Source organism: Myotis lucifugus, unplaced genomic scaffold (genome assembly GCF_000147115.1).
Source record: "Myotis lucifugus unplaced genomic scaffold, Myoluc2.0 scaffold_871, whole genome shotgun sequence".
Taxonomy (NCBI): domain Eukaryota; kingdom Metazoa; phylum Chordata; class Mammalia; order Chiroptera; family Vespertilionidae; genus Myotis; species Myotis lucifugus.
The window spans coordinates 152,990-175,125 of NW_005871919.1; the positions used below are offsets into that span (position 1 = coordinate 152,990).

The 22,136-nt window shown below is 52.9% G+C and overlaps 1 protein-coding gene and 1 long non-coding RNA gene across 3 annotated transcripts; one reads left to right on the forward strand and one right to left on the reverse strand.

Moving 5' to 3' along the window:
- Positions 1-434: 434 nt before the first annotated feature.
- LOC111824067 lies at positions 435-3,686 on the forward strand. The gene is made up of 3 exons (XR_002827171.1): positions 435-767; positions 868-1,085; positions 3,350-3,686. It is a non-coding gene; the product is annotated as an uncharacterized LOC111824067 (long non-coding RNA).
- An 893-nt stretch (positions 3,687-4,579) lies between these two features.
- Positions 4,580-17,763, reverse strand: FOXK2 (forkhead box K2). 2 transcript variants are annotated; one of them, XM_023747417.1, is made up of 8 exons: positions 17,468-17,763; positions 16,303-16,450; positions 15,759-15,905; positions 10,972-11,165; positions 10,013-10,188; positions 8,876-9,172; positions 8,503-8,712; positions 4,580-6,368 (listed from the first exon to the last, which is right to left on the reverse strand). In XM_023747417.1, exons 1-8 carry the CDS (start codon positions 17,512-17,514, stop codon positions 6,175-6,177), a joined length of 1,413 nt encoding a protein of 470 aa, XP_023603185.1. In that variant the 5' UTR covers positions 17,515-17,763; the 3' UTR covers positions 4,580-6,174. The 2 variants fall into 2 exon arrangements, with proteins under 2 accessions (XP_023603185.1, XP_023603184.1); XM_023747416.1 differs by having other exon boundaries at positions 4,580-6,371; positions 17,468-17,748.
- Between the last annotated feature and the right edge of the window lie 4,373 nt (positions 17,764-22,136).

Sequence of the window (22,136 nt, forward strand, 5' to 3'; positions counted from 1 at the left end):
CTCATGGGGATGTGCCCCCACTCCAAATGACTTCTCTCCTGCCAGAAATCACATGTGGGCCCTTCTGTTGCGAGGGAAGCACTCTTCTCTTGAGGACGCCCCTCCTCGGGACCGCTTTGACCATTTAATAAACGGGTTTTAATTCATAGACGCGCACAGTGGCGATGAGATAGTATCTCTTCTTGCGTAGGGTTTAACCCACAAATCTATCCCGTACCCGTCAGAGATCCTCTCCGCGAGCGCTCTAGAACTAAAAAAACACCCCACAAATGGAGACATAAACCAACGTATGGAGCTCCGTCTAAAAGGGAGTGCCCCCCTCACGATTCTTCCCTTGATGTCCCCGGGGGGGGGGGGGGGGGGCGGGGAGGGAGTTTCTGTGAGCGCTGGGAACTGCACGTTATGGGCGGGGGGGTGGAGGGGTGCGTCTTCCATCTCCTACCAGATTATTAGGGGCCCTCTGGCTACGGGGCTAAAGTTAAGCCTCCCTTTCCTTTACAAGTGACTGAAATGGCAGCAAAACTTGCTCCAACCCCAAATGGCACTGAGGGCCTTTGGGATGTTTCCAGATTTGGGAGATACAGATGCTGCTCTGAACACTCAGAATTGCCTGGAGAAAGTGCTGAATGTCACGTCTTTTGTTTTGGGTGAATTATCAAGAGTGCGATTTCTGTGGTGCAACTTTCCAAGCTGCCGCAGGAACAGTTCCTGAGTGCTGTGGCCTCGCGTGTCCCAGGTCCGCGCGGCGGGGTCCGCATCCTCACCAGGTAGGTGTTCTGCTAAATTCTTGAAGAATTTGTTTTTTCCACGTTTGGTAGACTTTGCTAGTGATACCTAGGCCTTACGTTTTCTATGTTTTTATTGTAGGAAAATTCATGTGCTACAGTTAGCCATTATGAGGCGTATAGGCCAGTGCGTGTGGTGTGTTCAGTGCTGGGCAGTCACACTCACACCCCCAACACCTCGGGCCCATGAAGAAATCCCTGCCGTTTCCTCCGTCTCCAGGGAACCGCCGAGCTGCACACTCAGTGGGCTGCAGTGTAAGCTGGTAACTGCACTGGGAAATCAGGACACTGGGGCTCAAGGTATTGCAATATTTGCTTTACTGCAGGGTCTGGGACTGGACCCACCGTGTCTCTAAGGTCGGTCTTGAAAAGTTTCCAGCATTCCGTTTCACCTTACCTGTTGGCTTTTCACTTTATCTTCACTAAGAATTATTAGTAAAGGCACCTTTTCAGTCTCCTTCAGAATTAATGTTTTATCACTTCCAGTGCAATGCAGAGACCTTACAGTCAGACAGAAAGAACCGAAGAGGAAAAATTCGTTTCTAATATTTGCACAAAATATTTACCATTTCTGTGGATCTTCCTGAAGCTCCCAGTTTATTGTTTACTTTTTGCCTGAAGAACTTCCTTTAGCATTTCTTTTGGAGTTCTACTGAGAATTCTCTTAGTTTTCCTTCATCTAAGAGTATCTTATTTCATCTTTATTCCTGATATTTTCTGTGGGTATAGTATTCTGAGTGACCGTTACGTCAGCCTTTAAAGTTTCCCAGTTACGTGGAGAAATCTGCAGTTACTCCGTGTTGTTGCTCTGTGTGTGGTGACACTGTTCCTGTCTGCCTTCAAGGAAGAAAGTCCACTTGTGGTCAAGGATGTCTTGACATTGTTGTTGAGTTAATCCTATTTGGGGTAACTTTTGGTTCATTTGAAGAGCATTTGCCCTTCGTGGACTATGTTGTAATGGTTAGAGCTGTAGAAAGTGCTGACGTATTTCTCGTTACCTCAGCACACGGAGGTTGACATCTATTAATTTTCAGGGCCCTTTAGAGCAGCGGCTGCCAGCCTTTCGGACCTCACGGACCGCTGGTTGGCGACTGCTGCTTTAGAGATTTTCCTGGATCTTTGGATTATTTTGTAGACATTTGTATATTATGAGACTGAGTCCTATTAAAATCTTCTAGAGAATGTTGATTCTTTTTTGTTAGGTGCAAACGGCACGGGCTGTGGTTCTAGTGTTTTCCAAGCCTGTGCTGCTCTTCGGGCCCATAGCTGCACAGCCCGTGAGGTAGGTCAGGTCACCAGGTCTCTGCCTCCCCAGGTCAGTGCCAGGCTTGTGCAGCTCAGCTGAACCCAGCATGTCCTGTGCGGCTTTAGGGATCCTTCTCTAATTCCATATTTGCCATGCTGTCCCCCACATTTGCCAACTCCCAGGCACCCCTTCTCCTAGTCCTTTGGCTAAAATGCTCAGGTTTTTGCCTCCCTTTGATTTTGCATATTCCCTGTGACTGGGTCCACTGTGAGGCCAAAATGGTGAGAGAGAAGCGTGACAGGGACCCCCCCTCCCCCGTCCTCGGCTCACAGGACGCAGCTGCATGACCCCATGGTCTGTCGGGTCCTTCCCAGGACACTGGCCAGCGTGAGGGAGAGGGTTTCCCACTGTCAGCGCTGGTTGTTGTGGCCCCTGGGACGCAGGGGCAGTGTGCTTACCCCTCGGGGCCTCTGACAGACATTTCTAGGTCAGGACACCTGCACCCTCAGGTTTGTCTCTTCTGCGTGGCTGTGATGTAAGCACAGGGGGAAGCAGCCAGGGGTGAGGTGTGCCCATCTAGCGTGGAAGTGCGAACCCCGCGCCAGCGCTGCAGTCCCAGTCGCTGCCCTGGAGGGTCTCCCACCTCCCGTCCAGCCCGGAACTCGCTGTGTGGGGACCGGTTGCACAGAGGCTTGTCCTGTGCCAGCGTCTTCTGTTGCAGACGAGCGGCGGCCCCTGCAGGACTCACAGGCTCCTGCTGGATGGTTTCCTGCATCGGAAGTGCAGGCTCCTCCACTCAACCTCTTTTTGTGAGTCAAGGCAGAGTCCCCTCTGGGATGTTTACCTTCCACAAAGTGAACCTAATGAGTCCCCAGAGGAGCTTTTCCTGGGAGAAGGGGACGATCAGATCGATCAGATCGTGATGCTTTTTAAAGCATCTACTACAAGTGTAACATCTGGGGAAAACCATTTGAATGCTTCCGTTTGTTGGGATACACAGTCCGAGTATATCATGAGCAGTTTTCTCTGCGAATATGACTTGTTTTAAATTAAATTAGGGCATCAGTGTAGGGAATGAAACATTCCATGTGAACTCTGTCCTTGAACGCTCACTTTTAGCTTCATTTCGCTCCCCGGGAGCCTCCATGCCATGCTGTTCAGGACTCCTTCCCTCTCGCTCGGAGCTCTCGGCCTTTGGCGTGCTCAGGAAAGAGCATAAAGTAAAAAACCAACAAAGAAATGCCTGTTTAAGTTTATTAAATGACAATGATACTCTGTATTCAATCAAAATTAATAAAAATATTTTATTGGATTTCAGGAACTCAGTACTTTAAGATTTCAAATCTTTGCACACAGACCACCACTATGCCTCTGGATAGTGGCGGTTGGGACTGAAGATTCACTTATCTCCCGTGTCACAGAGCACGGACTTCCAAATCCTGGCACCACCCCACCGCTGACCACGGCTCCCGGCTACACTGGTTCCAGTGGAGGACGAGGGGCGGTGTATTTACGGAGCTCAGCTGTCTGCGTGAGGACCCTGCCACCAGATCAGCGCCAGCACGCAGACACCCGGAATGTACCACGCCTTGTAGGCCACGTGTGAGCTTCCCTTTTGTATTTTTGTGTGGTTCAGGGCAAAGCTGCAGAAATGACGTTTCTAGTCCCTCAGGGAGCTCAGATGTTTGGTAAAAGTCAAAGTAGAAGTTTCTTGAAATAAGACTTTAGGAGCTACCAGTGGACAGCTGGGGGCGGGGTCTTGTGTCACACATGCACTGTTTGGCACCAGGCCTCCAGCAGGGACACAGCTCAGTGGCCCTTGTATGTTGAGGGCTCTTGAGAATTCAGAGGTAAATTGAAAAACACTTACTTGGAATGTGGTAGTTTTCTAATCCATGTTTTCTCTGGTCTTCTTAATATTTTTAAATTTCTACGAGCCAATTAATGAGCCAACTAGGTGAGGTAGTGAAAAGGGAAAAGGCCCTCTAGCTGCCTTAGAGTGGAAAACTATCCTCTCTAAAACCTGAGAACTAGGTCATCATCCCAGCAGAAATTCCTCCGGACCCGTAAGATCGATGTTTTGGGCTCAGAAATAACCAACGGATGGACTGGGCTGAGTAGGAAGGATCTGCCCAGGTCTTCCGTGGTGGCGACAGGTCGGTTTCTGCGTGGACACGCCTCCAGGAGGACACGGTGTGTCCGGTCACTGCTGCCCAAGCCAAGTTCCCCACGGGTGGCCTTGTGCATTCACCTGCCGGGAGCTCACAGTCGGGCACCAGCATGACAAGCGGGGCTGGGCCCTTCAGAGCACCCGACCCCACAGCACAGCCGGAAATACTTTGAAAACTGCAAACCTGAATAACGAGGCAAGTCCACACACACGCGGGTGTTGGTAACGTGCCTGGAGGTGCAGGCTGCGCCCTGAGGTGCCCGCCCGTGCGCGGATCTGCAAGTGAGATTCTGCCACTGTCACACACGTGGCCTCTCATTCACCAGCTGGTTCCGTTTTATTTGTTAAATGGCTGAGTTATAAACCAAGCTATTTGCAGTAATTTCATAATTTTTAATATGCATGATCTGCAGTAACATTGTGACAGCTCCATACTTTGGATTGACACACAATACTTAGAACAGATTTATCATATTTGGTCTTTAGGTAAATAATAAATGTTTTAAAATTGCCTAAATATACCATTCTGAGCCATTTCATTCCATCAGGAAAATACAGGGTTTTTTTCCTCTCTTAAAAAAAAATTAAATACCAAAATAACTACATTTAAATAAATAACGTTATGATGATGACATTTAAAAATTCACAATAAGGCCAGAGCCCTCCTAGTTGCCCGGCTGCTCAGCCCTGAGCCCCCAGACACTCTGGAAAGGCGAGTGGTTTCCTTCCGGAGGAGCCGAGCCAAGGCCGGGAGGTGCCTTCTTTCCATTCTCTCACCTGTGTCTCCCGTCCTCCTGCTTCTGTTTCTGTAGGAGAGAAGTCGGCCTCAGCGGATTCAGTTTCGAAGGGTGATGGAATTTCCTATCACAAATCAGAAAACGACCTAGATGTTTCCCATGCTTAACCACAGGGCGCTTGCTTCTCAGGCTCTTGTATTAACACGGAGTTTCTGCTCAGCCCAGCAGCTGCTCTGGGTGCGTGGGCCAGAGCTGGGGAGACAGCTGGTCAGACGGTGCTGACCCGGTGACAGCACCTAAAAGAGCGGACATGCCACCAAGAGAGCGGTGACAGGTGAGAGGGCGTGAGACAAAAGACTGAATTACCCCCCTCCCCCAATAAAGTAGGAATAGTTCTGTTATTTTAAACACACAATACTGAGGAGACTTGTTTTACTTAGAGTGGAAAATTATGCCAGGGACCAAGTCAACACAAAGAAACAACAAAAAGTAGCAAGAAAGAGAAACAGTTAAGTGCAGCCCGCAGCCCAGCAGTTCATCCATGCAGCCGGCCGCGTCCTGTCCGTCCCACCCCGACTTGGAGGAGCACGCTCATCAGCAGCTGCTCTGAGGAAACGGGCAGTCGTCCTCTCGTCGCTCCTCCCGATGGACAGTCAGTCCTCCCACAGGCGGAGAGCAAACAACGAAAACAAACAGAACCTCGTTGTTTCTTTTCTCCAAATGAAACCCACACGAAAGGTCCTGTGATTCCAAAGTTTCCAAGTAGAATGGAGTGATCTGAAATGCCAAAGACCCATTCTTTTGTAAAGAAAGAAAGTACACCCCAAATACTCTAGTTCCAAGTGTGAACAACAAAATACTGTCTCCCCTGCCAGCCCTGGGGGTCCTTGGAGGGGGTGGGGGCTCCTGCGCTGGCCCCAAGGCGGGCCTGTCAGGACGATGCGCCGGCACCGGGCCTCATCCTCATCCTCACTCGGAAGGCCCGAGAGTCTGCTCGGGGTTAAAAGGTGAGCGCTGGGCGGAGACACTGCCGGCACCAGGCTGCCTGTGTGGTTTCCAAGTTCAGGTGTGAGTTTTGTCTGAAAGGAGTTGTAAGGCCACCTGGGTCTTGTTTCAGTGCTGACATGAAGTCCAACCGCAGGCCTCTGCCCCCGAGAGCAGGCGCTCCAGCGTCGGGATGGGCAGTGTCTCCTTTTGGCACCAGAGTTGACAGGAAAGTTAGAAAGCTCTCGGCCGCTAGTTCTGGACGCCCTTCTCCCTCGTGGCCGCTGGAGGCGTGTCCACACTCAGGGCGATGACGATGCTATCGCCGTCTTCAGTCTTGACCCGCTTCAGCTCCGGCTGCTCTGATTGGTCTCCATTCTGGCGCTTGGTGGGCAGGGAGGCCGAGGCTGAGGCGTGTGTCGCCAGCATGTGCAGAGGACTCGCCGCTGCTGCAGAGAGACAGTGAGTCAGACCCGGGCTCTGCCTATGTCAGCTTCCCCTGTGACCTGCACAACCCTGATGGCCGAGGGGAAGGAGCCTGGGCAAATAGACTGCATGGTTGTGGGTTATTTTTCTTAAGATGCATTTTTTAAAATATATTTTTTATTGACTTGAGAGAGAGAAACATCGATGAGAGAGAATCATGCATCGGCTGCCTCCTGCATGCCCCACACTGGGGATGCCACAACCCAGGCATGTGCCCTGACCAGGAATTGAACAGTGACGTCCTGGCTCCTGGGTCGACGCTCAACCACTGAGCCACGCCAGCCAGGCTCTTAAGATACTTAAAAAATATATTTTTTAATTGATTTTTTAGTGAGAGAGGAAGGGAGAGGGAGAGAAACATGGATCTGTTGCCCTGATCCATGTTTACACACCCCAGCCAGGGATCAAACCCACAACCTGGGCATGTGCCCTGCGGGGACTGAGCGGGTAACCCTGCCGCCCTCTGCCCGGGGCTGACGGTGGGCGTTCTGGTAACAGCTGACTTCGTTTTTATCACCGGAGAGTGCGCCATCCTGACAGAACCCAGGGGAGACTGAGGCTCAGGGTGAGGCAAAGGTGGGCCCAACAGCAGATGGCTTTGCTGTGATGGCCAAGGAGCCCTGACCCCCCTCCGTGCCGGATGCCGACCTCTCCACACAGGAGGAGGGAGCAGGCACGGGGCTCCGGCTCCCAGCTTCTCCCTGGCTTCCACCGCAACCACGGGCCCTCCCTCCTCGTAGGCCAACATGGGGCGTCCCTGCTGGGCACAGCGTCTCCACCTGCCCCAGGCTCTGGGCCCCCAGCAAGCTCCAGGCGGTGAACAGAGGGTGGCCCTGCATTGAGAAAGCACCACGGCCTCTAAGGGAGAGGAGGACTGGGCTGAGGGAGCCAGAGACGACAGCGCACACCTGGCACGCATGACCCAGGCAGCAGCGTCCTCTGGGGGGTCCTGCCCTTCCACCCTCAGGCCCGAGGGCGTGGGGCCCGGCAGCAGAGGACCTGCGGCGCCTCACCCCCCGAGAAGGACGAGCACACAGGGGCCTGGAGAAGTGACAGCTCTGCCCCCACAGAGCCCAGAACCCCGTCCAGTGGGGAGAGCAGCCCCAGAAGCTGCCAGAAACACTGCGGGAAAACAGCCAACCAGCATCCCTGACGAACACGGATACAAACACCCTCCACCGAGCTTCAGCAAACCCAGGTCGCACCCTGTCGAAGGCTCCTCACCACGACCACGTGGGGCTCATGCCAGGAACACAAGGAACAGAGGGAAGAACCCCTGGGTCCTCCTCACACAGAAAAGGACTGGATGGGACGCAGCACCTTTCACGACAAACTACGGGCAAAGCAGCAGCAGAAGGGAAATTTCCCAGCATCCTCCAGTCCCGACAGGACAGCCCTGCAGCCAGCATCAGCCTCGGGGTGCAAGCTGATGCTCCCCTGGGAGGAGGGCGAGGAGGGCCCGCCTCTGCGCTGTCCCCGGCCAGGACACAGGAAGAGGAAGCCGGGCTGTCTCCACTGGCAGGGGACGTGTCTTACATAGAAAATCCAACAAATCACACGAGAAAACGAACGCAGCAGCTTAGGGGATGAGATCAAAACAAAAACCCGCTGTATTTCTCTACAATGAACAAACTAAAAAGGAAATGAAAAAACAATCCCATTGACAAAAATACCAAGACGCCTCTGTCTCTTATCCCAGAGCCAAGCCCCTCCATCTGTCTGTCTTCTCCACACACCCCATCAGGACCCGGTGGACAGCGACACCCACAGGCTTCAGTGAGCCGTCCACACGACCACGCCCGACACTCCCCTGGGGGACACTGCCCGGCACAGGTCAGCGAGGACACCGCAGGGACACCTCCCAAGCCTCAGGCTGCTTCTAGGCCACAGGCAAGTCCGCACACCAAGGGGGAGCACTCTTCTCTAGGCTGTTCCAGACGCTCCTCCGCTCGGCCCCTCCACGGGGATCCTGAGAGCCACTCCCACCAGCACGGCCAGAGTCTGCGGGGTTGGGGCTCTAACCGTTGTGCTAACAGTCGGACGGGAACGCTGAGCGTGCCCTTCGGAAAGGAGGGGAGGGTGCCCGCTGCTTACCGTGGTTCACCTGGCCGTGCACGGCTGCGGGGATTGGCACCACGTGAGTCCCGTTCTGTGTTACAGTTTTTATTGGAAGCTGGTGCTGACCTAGAGGTGGCTGCGGCACGATGGTGACTGTCTGGATGGGGGTGGTCTGTGCCGTCTGGATGACCCGACTGGCAGTGCCCAGGGTGGCCTGGCTCAGCGCAGGGATAGGTTCCACTTTCACTGAAATGAAAAGAGCAGCCATGGCACGGACTGCACTGCGGGCGCTGAGACCCTCCCCCGCTTACAGGAAAGCCCTGGGCCAGCAGCCTGCTCTCCCACAGTGAGGAGCACGGGGACGCGGGGCCGGGAGGGCTGTGGCTTCTGGAGCTGGGACAGGGCTCACCTTTCACTTCTCGGTGGTCTCCGTTCTCCTGCGGCTCCGCTTTCGGAGGGGCCAGCACGGCCGTCTGTGCCACCACAGCCTGCCCGGCGACCGTGTACGTGTTCGCTGGGGCCAGTCCGGCCACGCTGGTGACGGACACCGCTGGGATCTGGTGGACGACGTGCACCGTCTGCACGACGGGCTGCTGGGAGGTCGAGGTGGTCACAGGGGCAGCGACAGTGTAGGCGACGGGCTTGATGGTCGGGGGCAGCGGCCGCTGCACGGCGATTAGCACGGGCTGACTGGACAGCGGGGAGCCTGGGGGAGGGCGGAGAGGAGTGAGGCTGGGTCCCGTGTCCCTCCCACCCGTTTCCCCAAACCTGACGACACGCGGACTGACCGACAGAACAGGGCAGGCCCCGTCCACCGGTCACAGTAAAGTCCCTCACGGTGAGACCTGCAGTTCATCAGGGACGTTTCCTTCACAGACCCAAGTGCCAGCAACGCAACATCTGCTCTGTTCACATTTCTTACAACAGCTCTTCCTACAGTTTTCTTCTCACGAAAACAATTTGGACACAGGAATGGGCGGAGGCTGCCCATGGAGGCCCGGCTGAGGGCCATGCTCCCCTGGCTCAGCCTTCCCCTCACCCCCGAGCCAGGGAACGAGAGGTCGGGACACGAGGCCGCGATGAGCCTGCACCAGCCTCTGAGTCAAGGAGACACAGATGACAGGACCAGGCTGGTCAGGGGCCAGGAATTCCAATACAGCAAAGCGCACACTCACCGACCAACGAGGAACCGGAAGATTAGTAATGTGGACACACTCCTCACTTCTGTTTGTTTTTAATCCCCAGGGCACGTTTTTATTCTGCACTGTGACTTTATAAGTAAACTGCAAAATGCTCACCAATCATCAAATGGACGTTTTTTTGCTGCTAATCAATCAATGTCTAATTTGTTATTCTCTTTTGGGGGTGTATCTTTTTCATAAATTTTTAAATGATGAAGCAACTAACTAAGAAACAGCTTAATTCAAAATTACTGCAGACAGTGTCACCTGCAGGAATGCCCAGAGCCCGGGAGACCGCGCTCAGGTCCTGTGCGGTGTCAGGCACCAGGGAACCAAGCCTCCCATTCCTCCTCCCGCCGCCTCACCTGGTGCACTCTGGGCAAACCGTGCCTCCTGGATGACAGCCAGCTTGGGCTGTGAGGCGCCAGGCTCGGGCTCCAGGGGGGCCGGCGACCCTTCCCGCGACAGGCTCTCGGGGGTCTGGGCCCCGCTGGAGTGGGCAGACAGCACGCCGGCGTGGTTAGGAGAGGCGGGGGCACTTCTGCAGCCAAAGAGGAGACAGGGGTTCTTAAAGGTCAAGCTCGCCGCGCTGCCTCGTTTCTTCACAATGTATTTTGCAAAAGGGGTGTCACTGGTCTTCTGCCCGTGATTCCATGATCTTACTTTCTCTGTGGACACTTGTGACTGAGGGGACACTCAGCGAAGACCCGCTTGTCTGTGCCAGGGGCACCGTGTCCTGGGGCGCCGCTGCCCCTGCCCAGCGCAGGCCGCACAGCCACGGAGGTGGGCTGCCGCCCTGCGTAAGCAGTGCCCACTGGTCAGGCAGCAGGCAGTGTGCAAGCTGGTGGGAGCTGCAGACTTATGTGATTGTCATTTCTTTTTTGTTTAAAAACAGTATCCATTAATGAAGTTAAAAATGCGTCATTTTAAACTCGGGCAATTAACACTGTATAATTTGATCCAGTTTAAGCAGCTACAAGGTAGCTTTAAAGAGCTTCCACAGGCCAAGGGAAAGGAAAACACAGTATTGATCAATCTGAAATGATACATTGTGACTCATCATATTACAATACCAATGAGTTCAATGAAGCAGCAACTGCTACATGGAAACAAATTTAAATAAAACTTTACAAACAATCTGAATTGTTTCCGACAGTGGAAACAAACACAGAGCATCCAACACTTTCTTTCCAAATCCCCATCCCAACATTTCATCATAATGCATTTGGTACTCCTTTCATTTTCCAAAGGAAAATTGACCAATACATCGAAGGTAAATTACTGACCATGAAGTGAGGTCTTTTTGTTTGTCTTTTTTCCTTACCTAGACGAGAGCGGTCCCAGAGGGGTTCTAAAGCAAGGCACGCCCCTAGGCCGTCTTTTCCTAAAAGCCTGCTCTATTAATTTGCTTTCAGAAGCAGGATCTATCCTCCAGAATGAGCCTTTGCCTGGTTCTTCCTGGGAACGTGGTACTTTGATGAAATAACGATTCAGAGAGAGATTGTGGCGAATTGAATTCTATGAAACATAAAAAAAATACATAGAATTCATATATTTCTTTGCTGAGAAATAAAAATGTGCTTCATTTCAGTGCCCTGCACAGCAGAACCCTTGGTGCCAGGCTCCTGCAGAGGGCAGGGAAGTCTGAAAGCAGCATGTGCTGGGGGCACGGTCCCTCCCGAGTGAGCAGACAGGGGGGGCTGGGGGCCTCAGCAGGAGGGCCAGGACTACTCCACGAGGAAAGGAAAGCGCTAAATCCAACGGGAAAATGTCAGCTGCCACCTTTTTTCCAGGAGGGAAACCGAGGCCATCACTATGGCCACTTGTCTTTCCTGCCGCCCTCGCCCTGACAGACAACTGAGCCCAGACAAGCCGATCCTTTACTATCCTTTCTGAGGCACAGAATTCGCTTTCAGACGCCGTCACAGCCATCCACAGTGAGCTCCGCCAGTACCAAGCAGTGGGCCGAGCAGCACAGGGAAAATGAGCCCACGGCTGCCAAGTGTCAGTGACACCGTGTCCGGGAGCAGCTTCTACCTGAGCCTCACCCGACCGACCGCGCGAGGCAGGCGGGGAACTCGGCCTCAGCTCCCGCCCATCCTTGCATCAAGGAGCTTGGCTCAGGGTGGAGAGAAATGCCTTTGGGCAAACTCCACTGCACCCCGAGGAACGGCTGCAGCACACCTGGCCGAGCTGGCCGAGAGCCCCACACTCAGCTCGTTCATGCTTCACTGGTACATCAATGTTCACATTAAATGAACACACTACCCAGGTTCCTCAATGGTAATAAAAGTAAAAGTCTGGGTTATCCAAACATCATTTCTAAATTCCCCAATTAACCTTCTGCTAGAAATGCAGCCATGGCCTCAACTTCTGAATCGCCAGAGAGGGCTCAGTCATCAGGACGTGGCAAAGACTTCTGCACACAATCCAAGTGCCCGCTCAAGGGCACCAGCCACAGGGCGCGGCGGAGACTGAAGGACACGGCATCCGTTACTACACTGGCAACACGAAGGAGCCAGCTGGGTGGTGTGAGTTATGAAATTTCTATAAACAAATGTATATGAGATTTGTAATATTTTAATAACCACAGGTACTTGCTAGACTGTTTTATCATAGGCTTTAGCTGATAACCAACCAAAACCTTTCAATCAATTCCTGCAGAAAACCAAATCTGCCCCATAAAGACAAGACAGTCCTCCAACTGTACTCAGGCCTTTTAAAGTCTGGAGAAGACATGTTCCAAGGCTGCCGGTGGAGAAGGCACAGCCAGACGGTGACACACTGCAGAGCACCGTGAGCAAGGCCACCCGCAGCCGCCGCCGGGCCCAGAGTTCCTCCAACTGTTCTGGGAGCCTGGCCACCGAGCGGGACTGCACAAGTGGCCGCCAAGTGCCAGGGCAGGATGGTGTCTGACCGTCACTGCAGGGCCAGTGTGCAGCTGCCGGGAGGGGAAGGACCTGGGCACAGGGGGACCCACAGAGAGAAGCCAAGACCAGGGTCTCCAGGCTGCTGCTCCCCCTCCAGGCGAAGCCCCTGCAGAGCAGGTTCCCAGACAGGGAGCGGCTGCTTTCTGTTCTGAGATGTCAGAGGCCCAGAGTGGGGTCTCACCCCCTCTCCACCCTAACGACACCTCAGGGGCAAAGAGCCCCAGGATCCCCTGTGACTTTCCAGCCAGTAAGACAGGAAACGTGAGGAAGTAACATGAGGCACTTAATGCAGACACAACAGGATGAAGCAACTACGTTTCTACATTCATTTAATAAGGCCTTTGTGCTTTTTTTAAGAGAAAGAAGGGAGGGAGAGAAACATCGATTTGTTGTTGCACTTCTGCATTCATTGGTTGACTCATGCATGTGCCCGCAGGGATCAAACCCACAGCCGTGGGGTCCCGGGACAATACTCTCACCACCTGAGCTACCCGGCCAGGGCAAAGCCTCTGTAATTTGATCGAACGAAGCTCCATTAAACCACACTGGCTCGGACTCCAGTGGTGCAGAAGCTGATACCGTGCTCACAGAAAAGGCAGTTACTATTCTTAAAACTACACTGAGGAAAGGGCCTCACACAGAGCACCCCTCTCCCAAACCCCAACGGTGGCTGCTGCCGAGACTGGGAGCCGGCACCTCCTGCCCTCCGCTGACCCAGAGGAGAGGCACACGGTCCCTCAGACTCCTCTGCACGGTCCTCCCTGAGGTCCTTCCCACGTAGACTCCGTTTCTCAAGGGCAGTTTGTCTAGTCACCAACACTCAGCACTGAGCACTCAAGTGTTTGCTTTGCACAGAAAGTGCTTGTAAAGAAACTTGGGAACGAGAGACACAGCCAGCACCTTCCAGAGGACAGAGCAGAGAGCACGCCCTCGACGGGAAGAAACCAGCTCTGGTCCGTTCAGAAGCCGAGGGCCCCAGAATTCTCAGACTCATGGTCACAACAAACACCTTCACCTTGGGCTGGGAAGCTGTCATTGTAAATCCTAAGAAAACATTTTGGCACAAATATACAACCAGAGGGGAGAAGCGTGCCATCTCTGCGGACAGGTTCCTAGATCATCCTGTTTATCCTAGAATTTCCTCTGGATTAATACAAAAGTCTTGCCATGGGCGCACAACGCTAGAAATCAAAAGTCAGTCTGAAAGGCAGCTGTTGACTCCCATTAAGGGCTCAAAACGGGTGGTGGGCAGTGTCGACACCTCAGGAACCCACACCACGCTCCACCTCCCGCCCCGCCCCAGGCCAGGACACAACCTGGAAACCACATTGATAAAGAAAAAGGATCTGCTCTTTTCTAAAACCGGCTGCAGAATGGTAAGGGCTTTGGCTGAGAGGAGGAGGGACGACGTTGGGAAGAGCAGCCCAGAGACTCTCCTGACAGTGAAAGGGCACGTGCGGCCCAGGCGAGAGCTAGGACTATGGCGCCGTGGAAAGAGAACTGGAGGGGGTGTGTCCTTAAGGCAAAGGGGGGGCTGCAGCAGGAACCCCTTCCCGCTAGAGCAGCTGGAGGCAGGAGGCGTGAACTGTCCCGGAGCAGCCTTACACAGCAAGAGGCACAGTCGCCCTTGCGACCTTCATCTGGACAGAAAAGAAGACGTTTCAATAAAAACAAGCGTTAAAGACATAGTTCAACAGAGGGGGGGTCTGACAAGTCACTCCCCGGAGACAGCAGCAACCGGGCACCGGGGCGTCCCCCTCGCCACGGCCATGGCCCTGGTCCCTCGGCGCCTTTAACGAGAAACCCTTTTGATGCTCAGAAGCAGCTCTCACTCAGATGGATGATGTTGGGACACATGGGGAAATACGACCATAAGGGAAGTGGGTCCTTAATTCTGGCCGGAAACTCTCCCTCCATCAAGCCCAGCCGACTGGCTTTCACAGCATCAGAACCGCACACGGGGAGCTGAGCTCCACGGCAGCCACACGTCCTGCTCTGTCGCCCGCTCCTTCCGAAGCCCAGCCTCGCTGTCCAGCTAAAGTCCGGCAAGTTCTGCGAGGGTTCATCGGGCAACTGGGAGAGACCTGCCAGCCGCTCACTGCCACCAGGAAGGCCGCCCGCTGGGAGCACCCTGGCCGGGGGGAGGCTGGTCCCCCCACTGCAGACTTGCCTGACTAGGACCCTGAGACAGGAAGCACTCGGGGCTGGGCTGGGAGCCTGCTTTGACTCACACATGCACCTCTGCAGGCGGAAGAAGTCAGTTCTTACCTCCCACTAAACAGAAAAGGGTCCCCCGCCCTCGCCTACATCATCTGGTTATGGTTCAACAGACACATTTGTCACAAGATCATTTACTCATTAAGCCTCAAAGGAATCTAGCCATTCCTGGTTACTTCATGAATTTGAAAGTTAGAAACGTGCATTTCTTCTCTCTCTCATTATGCTTTAATATTCTAGACTTCAAACTTACCCTTTCCCACACTGTCTGAATGACAGAGATCCTACTGTGTATACATACCCAGTAAATACACAACAGACCACAGAAAAAACCTACACAATGTAAAGGTTTAAAAATGAAACTAAATTAAAAAGCTAAACCATGCAAATATTATGCAATGATTTCAAAGTGTCCTCTGAGGAGGCCCTGGTTCCAGACACCCCAGGAATGGGTTGAAGCGCAGGCGGACAGGCAGGTGGGCTCCCCACTTTAGTGGGCCGCGGGGCACTCATGTTTTACGTCCTGGCTAACCAGGAAGATAGCTTTGAAGAAGGGTTCCTCAGTAAACAGTTTGAAAACTGTCTCTAGGCAAACTTCTAAAAGCGAGGTACCTCAGCAGACGGCATGCGTAAGGGAGACAGAACAATGCTGGGCTAACTCCCCCATTTCAGACATGACGTGACGGCCAAATCGAAGAGAACCAGCAGCCCCCCCGCCTCCCCCGCCCCGTGGGGGTGGTGACAGTGGAAAGGGAGGCTGAGCGGTTTTCTGGAACCACCATGCCTTCCCCTGGGCACCAAGGGTCAGAAAAGGCCTGGCAGCAGCGGCCTCTCCCCAAGGGAACGTCACCCCTCACTCGGCACCTTCTCCTCGGGGCCGGGTCAAACACCACAGCTGAGCGGGAAGCTCAACCAGCACAAGGCACTGGGGGGAACACTCCGCAACAAACTGGAATGGATTTACCTGCCAGCCCTTGTCCGCAGTCCGGTAGTACGGGTAGTTCTTAGTGATGTGCGTGTAAATCCCATTGAGGGTGAGCTGTTTATCAGGAGCCATTGTAATTGCTTGTACAATTAATTGTGCATAGGAATAAGGTGGCTTTGAGTCATCCTGTATTCAAGTGAAAAAAAAAAAAACAGTACTGAAGTTATCAAGACCTTTTACTAAATGTCCTAAAATTTAGGATTCTTGGTGTTTTTAGTGTGTCTGTGTTCATGTGCATACGTGTTCAGACATGTGCTCACACACCACCTTCAGCATTGGGACACAATGGACGTCACCCCACAGGGCTGAAGCGTTCTCCTGTACCCGTGTGCTCAGCTCTCAGCAGACCCACTCCCGAGAGCAGGCTAAGCAGTGACCAATGAGCCCAGAGCCAGCCCACATCCACTCCGACGTGCACGTCACTGACAGACAACGTGGGGAGGCTACCAGACACGCAGGCCACACAGCGAGGCGCTGGCTACACGACGGCCCCGGTTCTATTTCAAGACGATGAAGCAGTTACCTTGGGGCTGTCTCCACCCGAAGCTTCCTTTTCGTTTTCTGGCTGTGAGTTGTCAGCCATTAGACTGAGGTCAGATGCGATCACACGGCCCATTTTGTACCCTGAAGACCCTGCTCCCCGGGGGCTGGACGGGCAGGAGTTGGCAGCACTGTGGACGAGAAAGACGTCGCATCAGCCTACCACAGAGTGACCACCACCCGTGCTTCCATAGCTGTTCTGGTTTCAGGGAAAACAAACTTAGAGTAAGAGAACATCAGCATTTCCCATGGAAAATAAACTCGTTCATTCTCTGTGAAACTGACGATCGCCCCAAGAAACGTGGGGACTTGCTTCCACGTGTGTCATATCACGTGATCATAAAACAAACCCTCCCAGGAGGAGGCGGCCCCACTGACCAGTGAGGAAGAGAAGCTCAGGATGGTTCTAGAACTGACCAAAGACAGAGCCACACGTGATGGCTCCAGGGCTCCGGCCTGGGGGAGGGACACAGCACAAGCTCACGCCCCCTACCAGGGAGCTGAGAACAGGCTGGAAGGACATGCCTCCAGCCACCCAAGATGGTCAGGGCGAGTCGGGAGGGGGAGGGCAGCGGCCTGCAGGGTCCCGTGGCTGCTCTTGACCTGGCATTCAGCTACTGTCCCCTGTGAGCAAGGCACAGCCTGAACACCGTGTACTGGGCTTCAGGTTCCACCGGGGACAGTGCACCCCAACGGCACCGTCCTCCGCTTCCTGAGGAGCCCAGTCTCTCTTGGGAAATGACGACGAACACAAGTTGGTCATTTCACTGGGATCCAACTCATCAATCCGAAGTACAAGTCATCAGAACTGACATAAAATTGTAGCAAACCAAAAAACCTCAAAATGAAAATGAAAATCTCGGACTTTAGACCAACATGACAAGTAAAAGAACCCGTAATAAAAACTAGGAACATCTGGGAAGCGTGTTTCATAATATCGGGAGCTGCGAGCAGATAGTGTCTGGTGTTGTAAGTGTCCTCAGCATCTCCTTTCCACGGCTGCCAGCCCCTGGGAAGGGCACAAGGTCCCTGTGTGCTCCCGCTCACCACTGTGACTCCCCATGGCGCTGGAAAGGACCAAGGCGGGAGGAGAGGACAGAGCTGCGGACACGGACCGTACATGGCCATCCCCGTGCAGGCCCGCGTACCTGATGGTTCCCGTAGGGGAGGGCAGGGGGCTGATGAGGTGGGCCATGGTGTCTGGAATGTTGATGGTCAGGGGCGAGATGTGGGCCTGCACGGGCTTCACCGGAGACTCGGGTGCCTCCTGCTTCTCCCTCTTCTCGCTGGACAGGGCAGTGAACGTGATCTTGATGTTTGTGCTCGGGAACCTGAACGTGCACCTGAAAAAGAGCCAGCGTCAGTGCCTGTGGCTGGACTGGAGGACGGAGTGCCCGCCCCCAGCAGGCACAGAGCCCACCTGCCCCAAACGCCCGGGAGCCCTGTCTGCTGGGGAGGAGGCCCTAAGAAGCCCGCCTCACACTCGCCTCACACCAGGCATTTATGACTTTAAAATACCAGTAAACAAACACTTCAGACCAGCCAAATAGGAAAAAAAGAAAAGGAGACTCAAAAAAGATTCAAATACCACTCAATCTGCATTACTTCTTTTTTTAAAATCCTCACCTGAAGAAATGTTTATTGATTTTAGAGAGAAAGGGGGAGAGAGAAACATTGATCAGTTGCCTCCCGTATGTGCCCCGACCTGGGATCAAACCCAAAACCTAGGCATTACTCCTTTTATTTTTTTTAATATATATATGTTTTTTATTGATTTCAGAGAGGAAGGGAGAGGGAGAGAGGTAGAAACATCAGTGAGAGAGCATCATTGATTGGCTGCCTCCTGCACACCCCCTACTGGGGATCAAGCCCACAATGGGGCATGTGACCTTGACCAGAATTGAACCCGGGACCCTTCAGTCTGCAGGCCAACGCTCCATCCACTGAGCCAAACCAGCCAGGGCTAGGCATTACTCCTTTTAAAATAAATGCACAAAATTGCCCAGCTGGCGTGGCTCTGTTGTTGAGCATCGTCCTATGAACCAGGAAGTCACAGTTCAATTCCCAGTCAGGGCACAAGCCTGGGTTGCGGGCTTGATACCCAGTGTGGGACATGCAAGAGGCAGCCGATCAATGATTCTCATCCTTCCTCTCTGAAACCAATAAAAAAATTATCTAAAAACAAACAAATAAATAAATGCACAAATACATTTTAGGTCAGTAGATTTCAAGCAGACTTTAGTACCCTTACTATCCATTATTCCTTTCAAGATAAACATACAAGAATAACTGGGTCATTAAGCAAAAAGACAATTTTGTGACTTTCTTATTTAAGAAAAATCATTCCTTTTCCTTTAAAAACTATCAGCGTTTTCACTGAGCAAACAAAAGTCAGACATATTAAATTTTGGGGGGAAAGGTTTACAATTTAACACTCTGGTTCACCTTTAATATAGTTTCCTTGCCATGACTCAAGTATGTTAAAAAAATAAAAAGGAATGCAAGCCAAATGCCTTCAAAGAATAAAAGTTAAAAATAGCTCCACAGACTCATGGTCTCCGAGTCTGCATTCACACCCAGTTACAAGCACCTGATTCGGGTTATATTTTTAAACAACCCAACGACCAGTGATGGCGTTCAGCTGGCTCTGCCCACTGCCCTGTCCTACTTGGGTGCTCGCCAAGGAAGGGTCTAGCACGTGGTCCCCGCACTCCCGGCGACATCGTCAAGGCGATACCTCCCAACTCCTTAGTTGGGGCAGAGACAGCTCTCAGCAGGGTTGGGGCCTCCCTGCCACCAGGCCTTGCCCACGACTTCCCTCAGAGGTCAGTCATCCACAGCCTCAGTGGACAGAGCAGAACCAATTCAGGTCAGTAACTGTATTCAGAGAAGCAGAGTGGACAAAGATGGACAGGATGGACGAGGAGAGGGCGAGTCCGAGGCCTGGAGGAGCAGCAGCCGCTCCCAGAGAGGAACACGGACGTGGACACGACACCGAGAGGAACACGGACGTGGACACGACACAGGACGGCAGTGGTGGGGCAGGAGGCTTCGAGCCCCTGGGGCCAGCCGCCTGTCCGCACGCCTCCACGTCCCCACCCCAAGGCCTTGCCTTCAGGGAGCCCCTGTGCCTCAGCAGGTCCACAGTCCCTTGTTCACATTTTCCAAACCCTGACCTGGACTCCTTGGCAGCCCATTCTGACCTGAACGGAGAAGGAGCTAATTATAGCCTTTAATTATCCCACTTAGAATATGCATGTGTTTTGCGACATTGGCTGACAGGGTGCTGGGAGCACACACTGTGCTACTTTCCCAAAACCCAAGACACCCCGGGCTCCCGGGCTTCAGAGGGGGCCTGTCCCGGCACTGCCTGCTGGTGCCTTTCCCTAGGAATTTCCTCAGCAAGATTCCCATTTGTTCAAGAGGAAATCAGATGGCTTACTTCAAAAATGATTAATCCACTAAGCCACTGTCCAGAGGAGACTCTCCATTTGTACTTTTGTTGTTGTCATTAATAGGCAATAAATGCACATAAAAATGGAAAGCCATCAAAGACTCCCTCCTTCCCAGGGCTCCAGCCTCTAGCGGCAGCTCTCAGAGTGGACCCAGAACCATTCACATGAACAACTAAACCAGCAAGAGAAGCTGCCTTGAGAGGCAGGCCCTGGGCTCCAGCAGACAAGTGGCGTCTGCGTTTCCCCAGCTCCCCGCCCCCACCCGACTGGCACCCCCACGGAGGCCCCCAAAAACCTCCTACGGAAAGATGTCCCATCTGTACACGTGCACAGAAAAGCTCTTCCCACCTCCTGCCTTCTCGGTAACTAGAATCCCACGCACGGTCATGTCTGATCTTCAAAGGTTAATCCCACTCCATATGACCAAACTGCAATGGGTCTTGTTTTTTAAATAACATTTCACAGGAAATCCTGACGCCTGCAACAAATGGTGGATCTGGAGGGCATTGTGCTGAGCACAGTAAGCCAGACCCTAAGGGGCAGACACTGCAGGATTCCGTGTGCGGTCCCTAGCGTAGCCTGACCTGTGGCGGCCGGGAGCAGTGGTGGGGCTGGGGCTGCAGGTGGGGTGGGGAGTAGGGTTTCATGGGGACAGCTTCAGGTTTACAGGACGGGCTCTGGAGGTGGTGGTGGTGGTGATGGATGGCTGCACTGCAAAGTGAGGTGCTTCAAGCACTGAGCTGTGCACCCTAAAGATGGTCATGGCAAATACTATGTTGTGTGTATTTTACCACAATAAAACAACACTTTTAAAGAGCACTTACAATTGTGTCTGGAACATAGGTAAGCACTCATAAGTCTTAGCTATGTTTCTTTATTTTTTGTTAAAGACATTCATCAAGAGAGTGAGAAGACAAGCCAGCCTGGGAGAAAATATTTGCAAAAGACATCATGATAAAGGTCTGTTATCTAAAATATGAAAAGAACTCTTAAAAGTCAAGAAGAAAACAATCCAATTTAAAAATAAGCAAAAGACAGTGGTTGAGTGACAACCGATCAACCAGAAGGTCATGGCTGGTCAGGGAACATGCCCAAGTTGTGGGCTCAATCCCCAGTGTGGGGCGTGCAGGAGGCAGCCGATTAGTGATTCTTTCTCATCATTGATGTTTCTCTCTCCCTCTCTGAAATCAATAAAAATATATTTTTTAAAAAAGAAAAATTTAAAAAAAAGAGCAAAAGACCTGAACAGATACCTCACCAGACACCCTGGGCTGACCCCTAGGCAGTGCCAGCCTGACCCAGAGTGAGGAGCCTGGACACAGACCCAATTTGCAAGGACTCGGAGCTGGGAGAGCTCCTGGTATTCCGGGAAACCTGTCAAAACCCCGGCTGACCATCAGCTATGAGACAGGACTTCAGGGAGCACACTGTGGAGGAGGACAGTCTTTGCAGTAAGTCTGCAAAAGTCACCAGGTAAAAAGGACTCCTATGGCCTTCAACCAACAACAAACAGCAAACCCCAGGGAGGAAGGAGAATCTGACTTCCAGAGCTATCTACACTAATAAAAGAGAAACATGCAAATTAACCATCCCTCCACGATGCCCACCAGCCAATGAGGCATATGCAAATAAACCCGACAAAGATGGCAGGTTAATTTGCATACACAGGCCCTGGGCGGCCGGGGGCGGGGCAGGTACTTCCCACCCTGCAGCCACTTGCATGCGCGGGCGCCAGGGAGTCGGGGAGCCAGGGTCAGGACAGTGCGCACGGACGCCGGGGAAGCTCCTGCCCGGCTGGTGCGCGCGAAGGTGCTGGGGAGCCGGGGTTGGGGCAGTGCACGCAGAAGCGGGGGCAGGGCCTGGGAAGCTCCCACCCCACTGGAGTGCATGCGCAGGCGCCAGCGCCAAAAGGCCTGTGTCCCTGGGACAGGCGTCCTCGGGAGCCAGGCCACACCGAGCCTATAGGCCCGCGCCTAGGCCCGGAGCAGCCGAGGTCCCGGAACATGACAGAGGGTGCACGTCGGGCTCAGGGGACAACCCCCCCCCAGTGCACAAATTTTGTGCACTGGGCCCCTAGTTCCATTATAAAAGCCAAATGTCCAGTTTTCAACAACAAGGAAATCATAAAACATAAGCAGGAAAGTATGGCTCAGTCAAAGGAACAAAGTAATTTAACAGAAATCTGAAAAAGGTGAGACATAGGACTTGCTAGACAAAGATTTTAGAACAACTGTGTTAAATATGTTCAAACAGCTCAAAGGAAACCAGAAAGAACTAAAGGAAACAGGAAAATGATGTATGAACAAGACTGGAATATAAAGAGAAATTAAATGAAGGAATGAAACAGAAAGTACAGTAACTA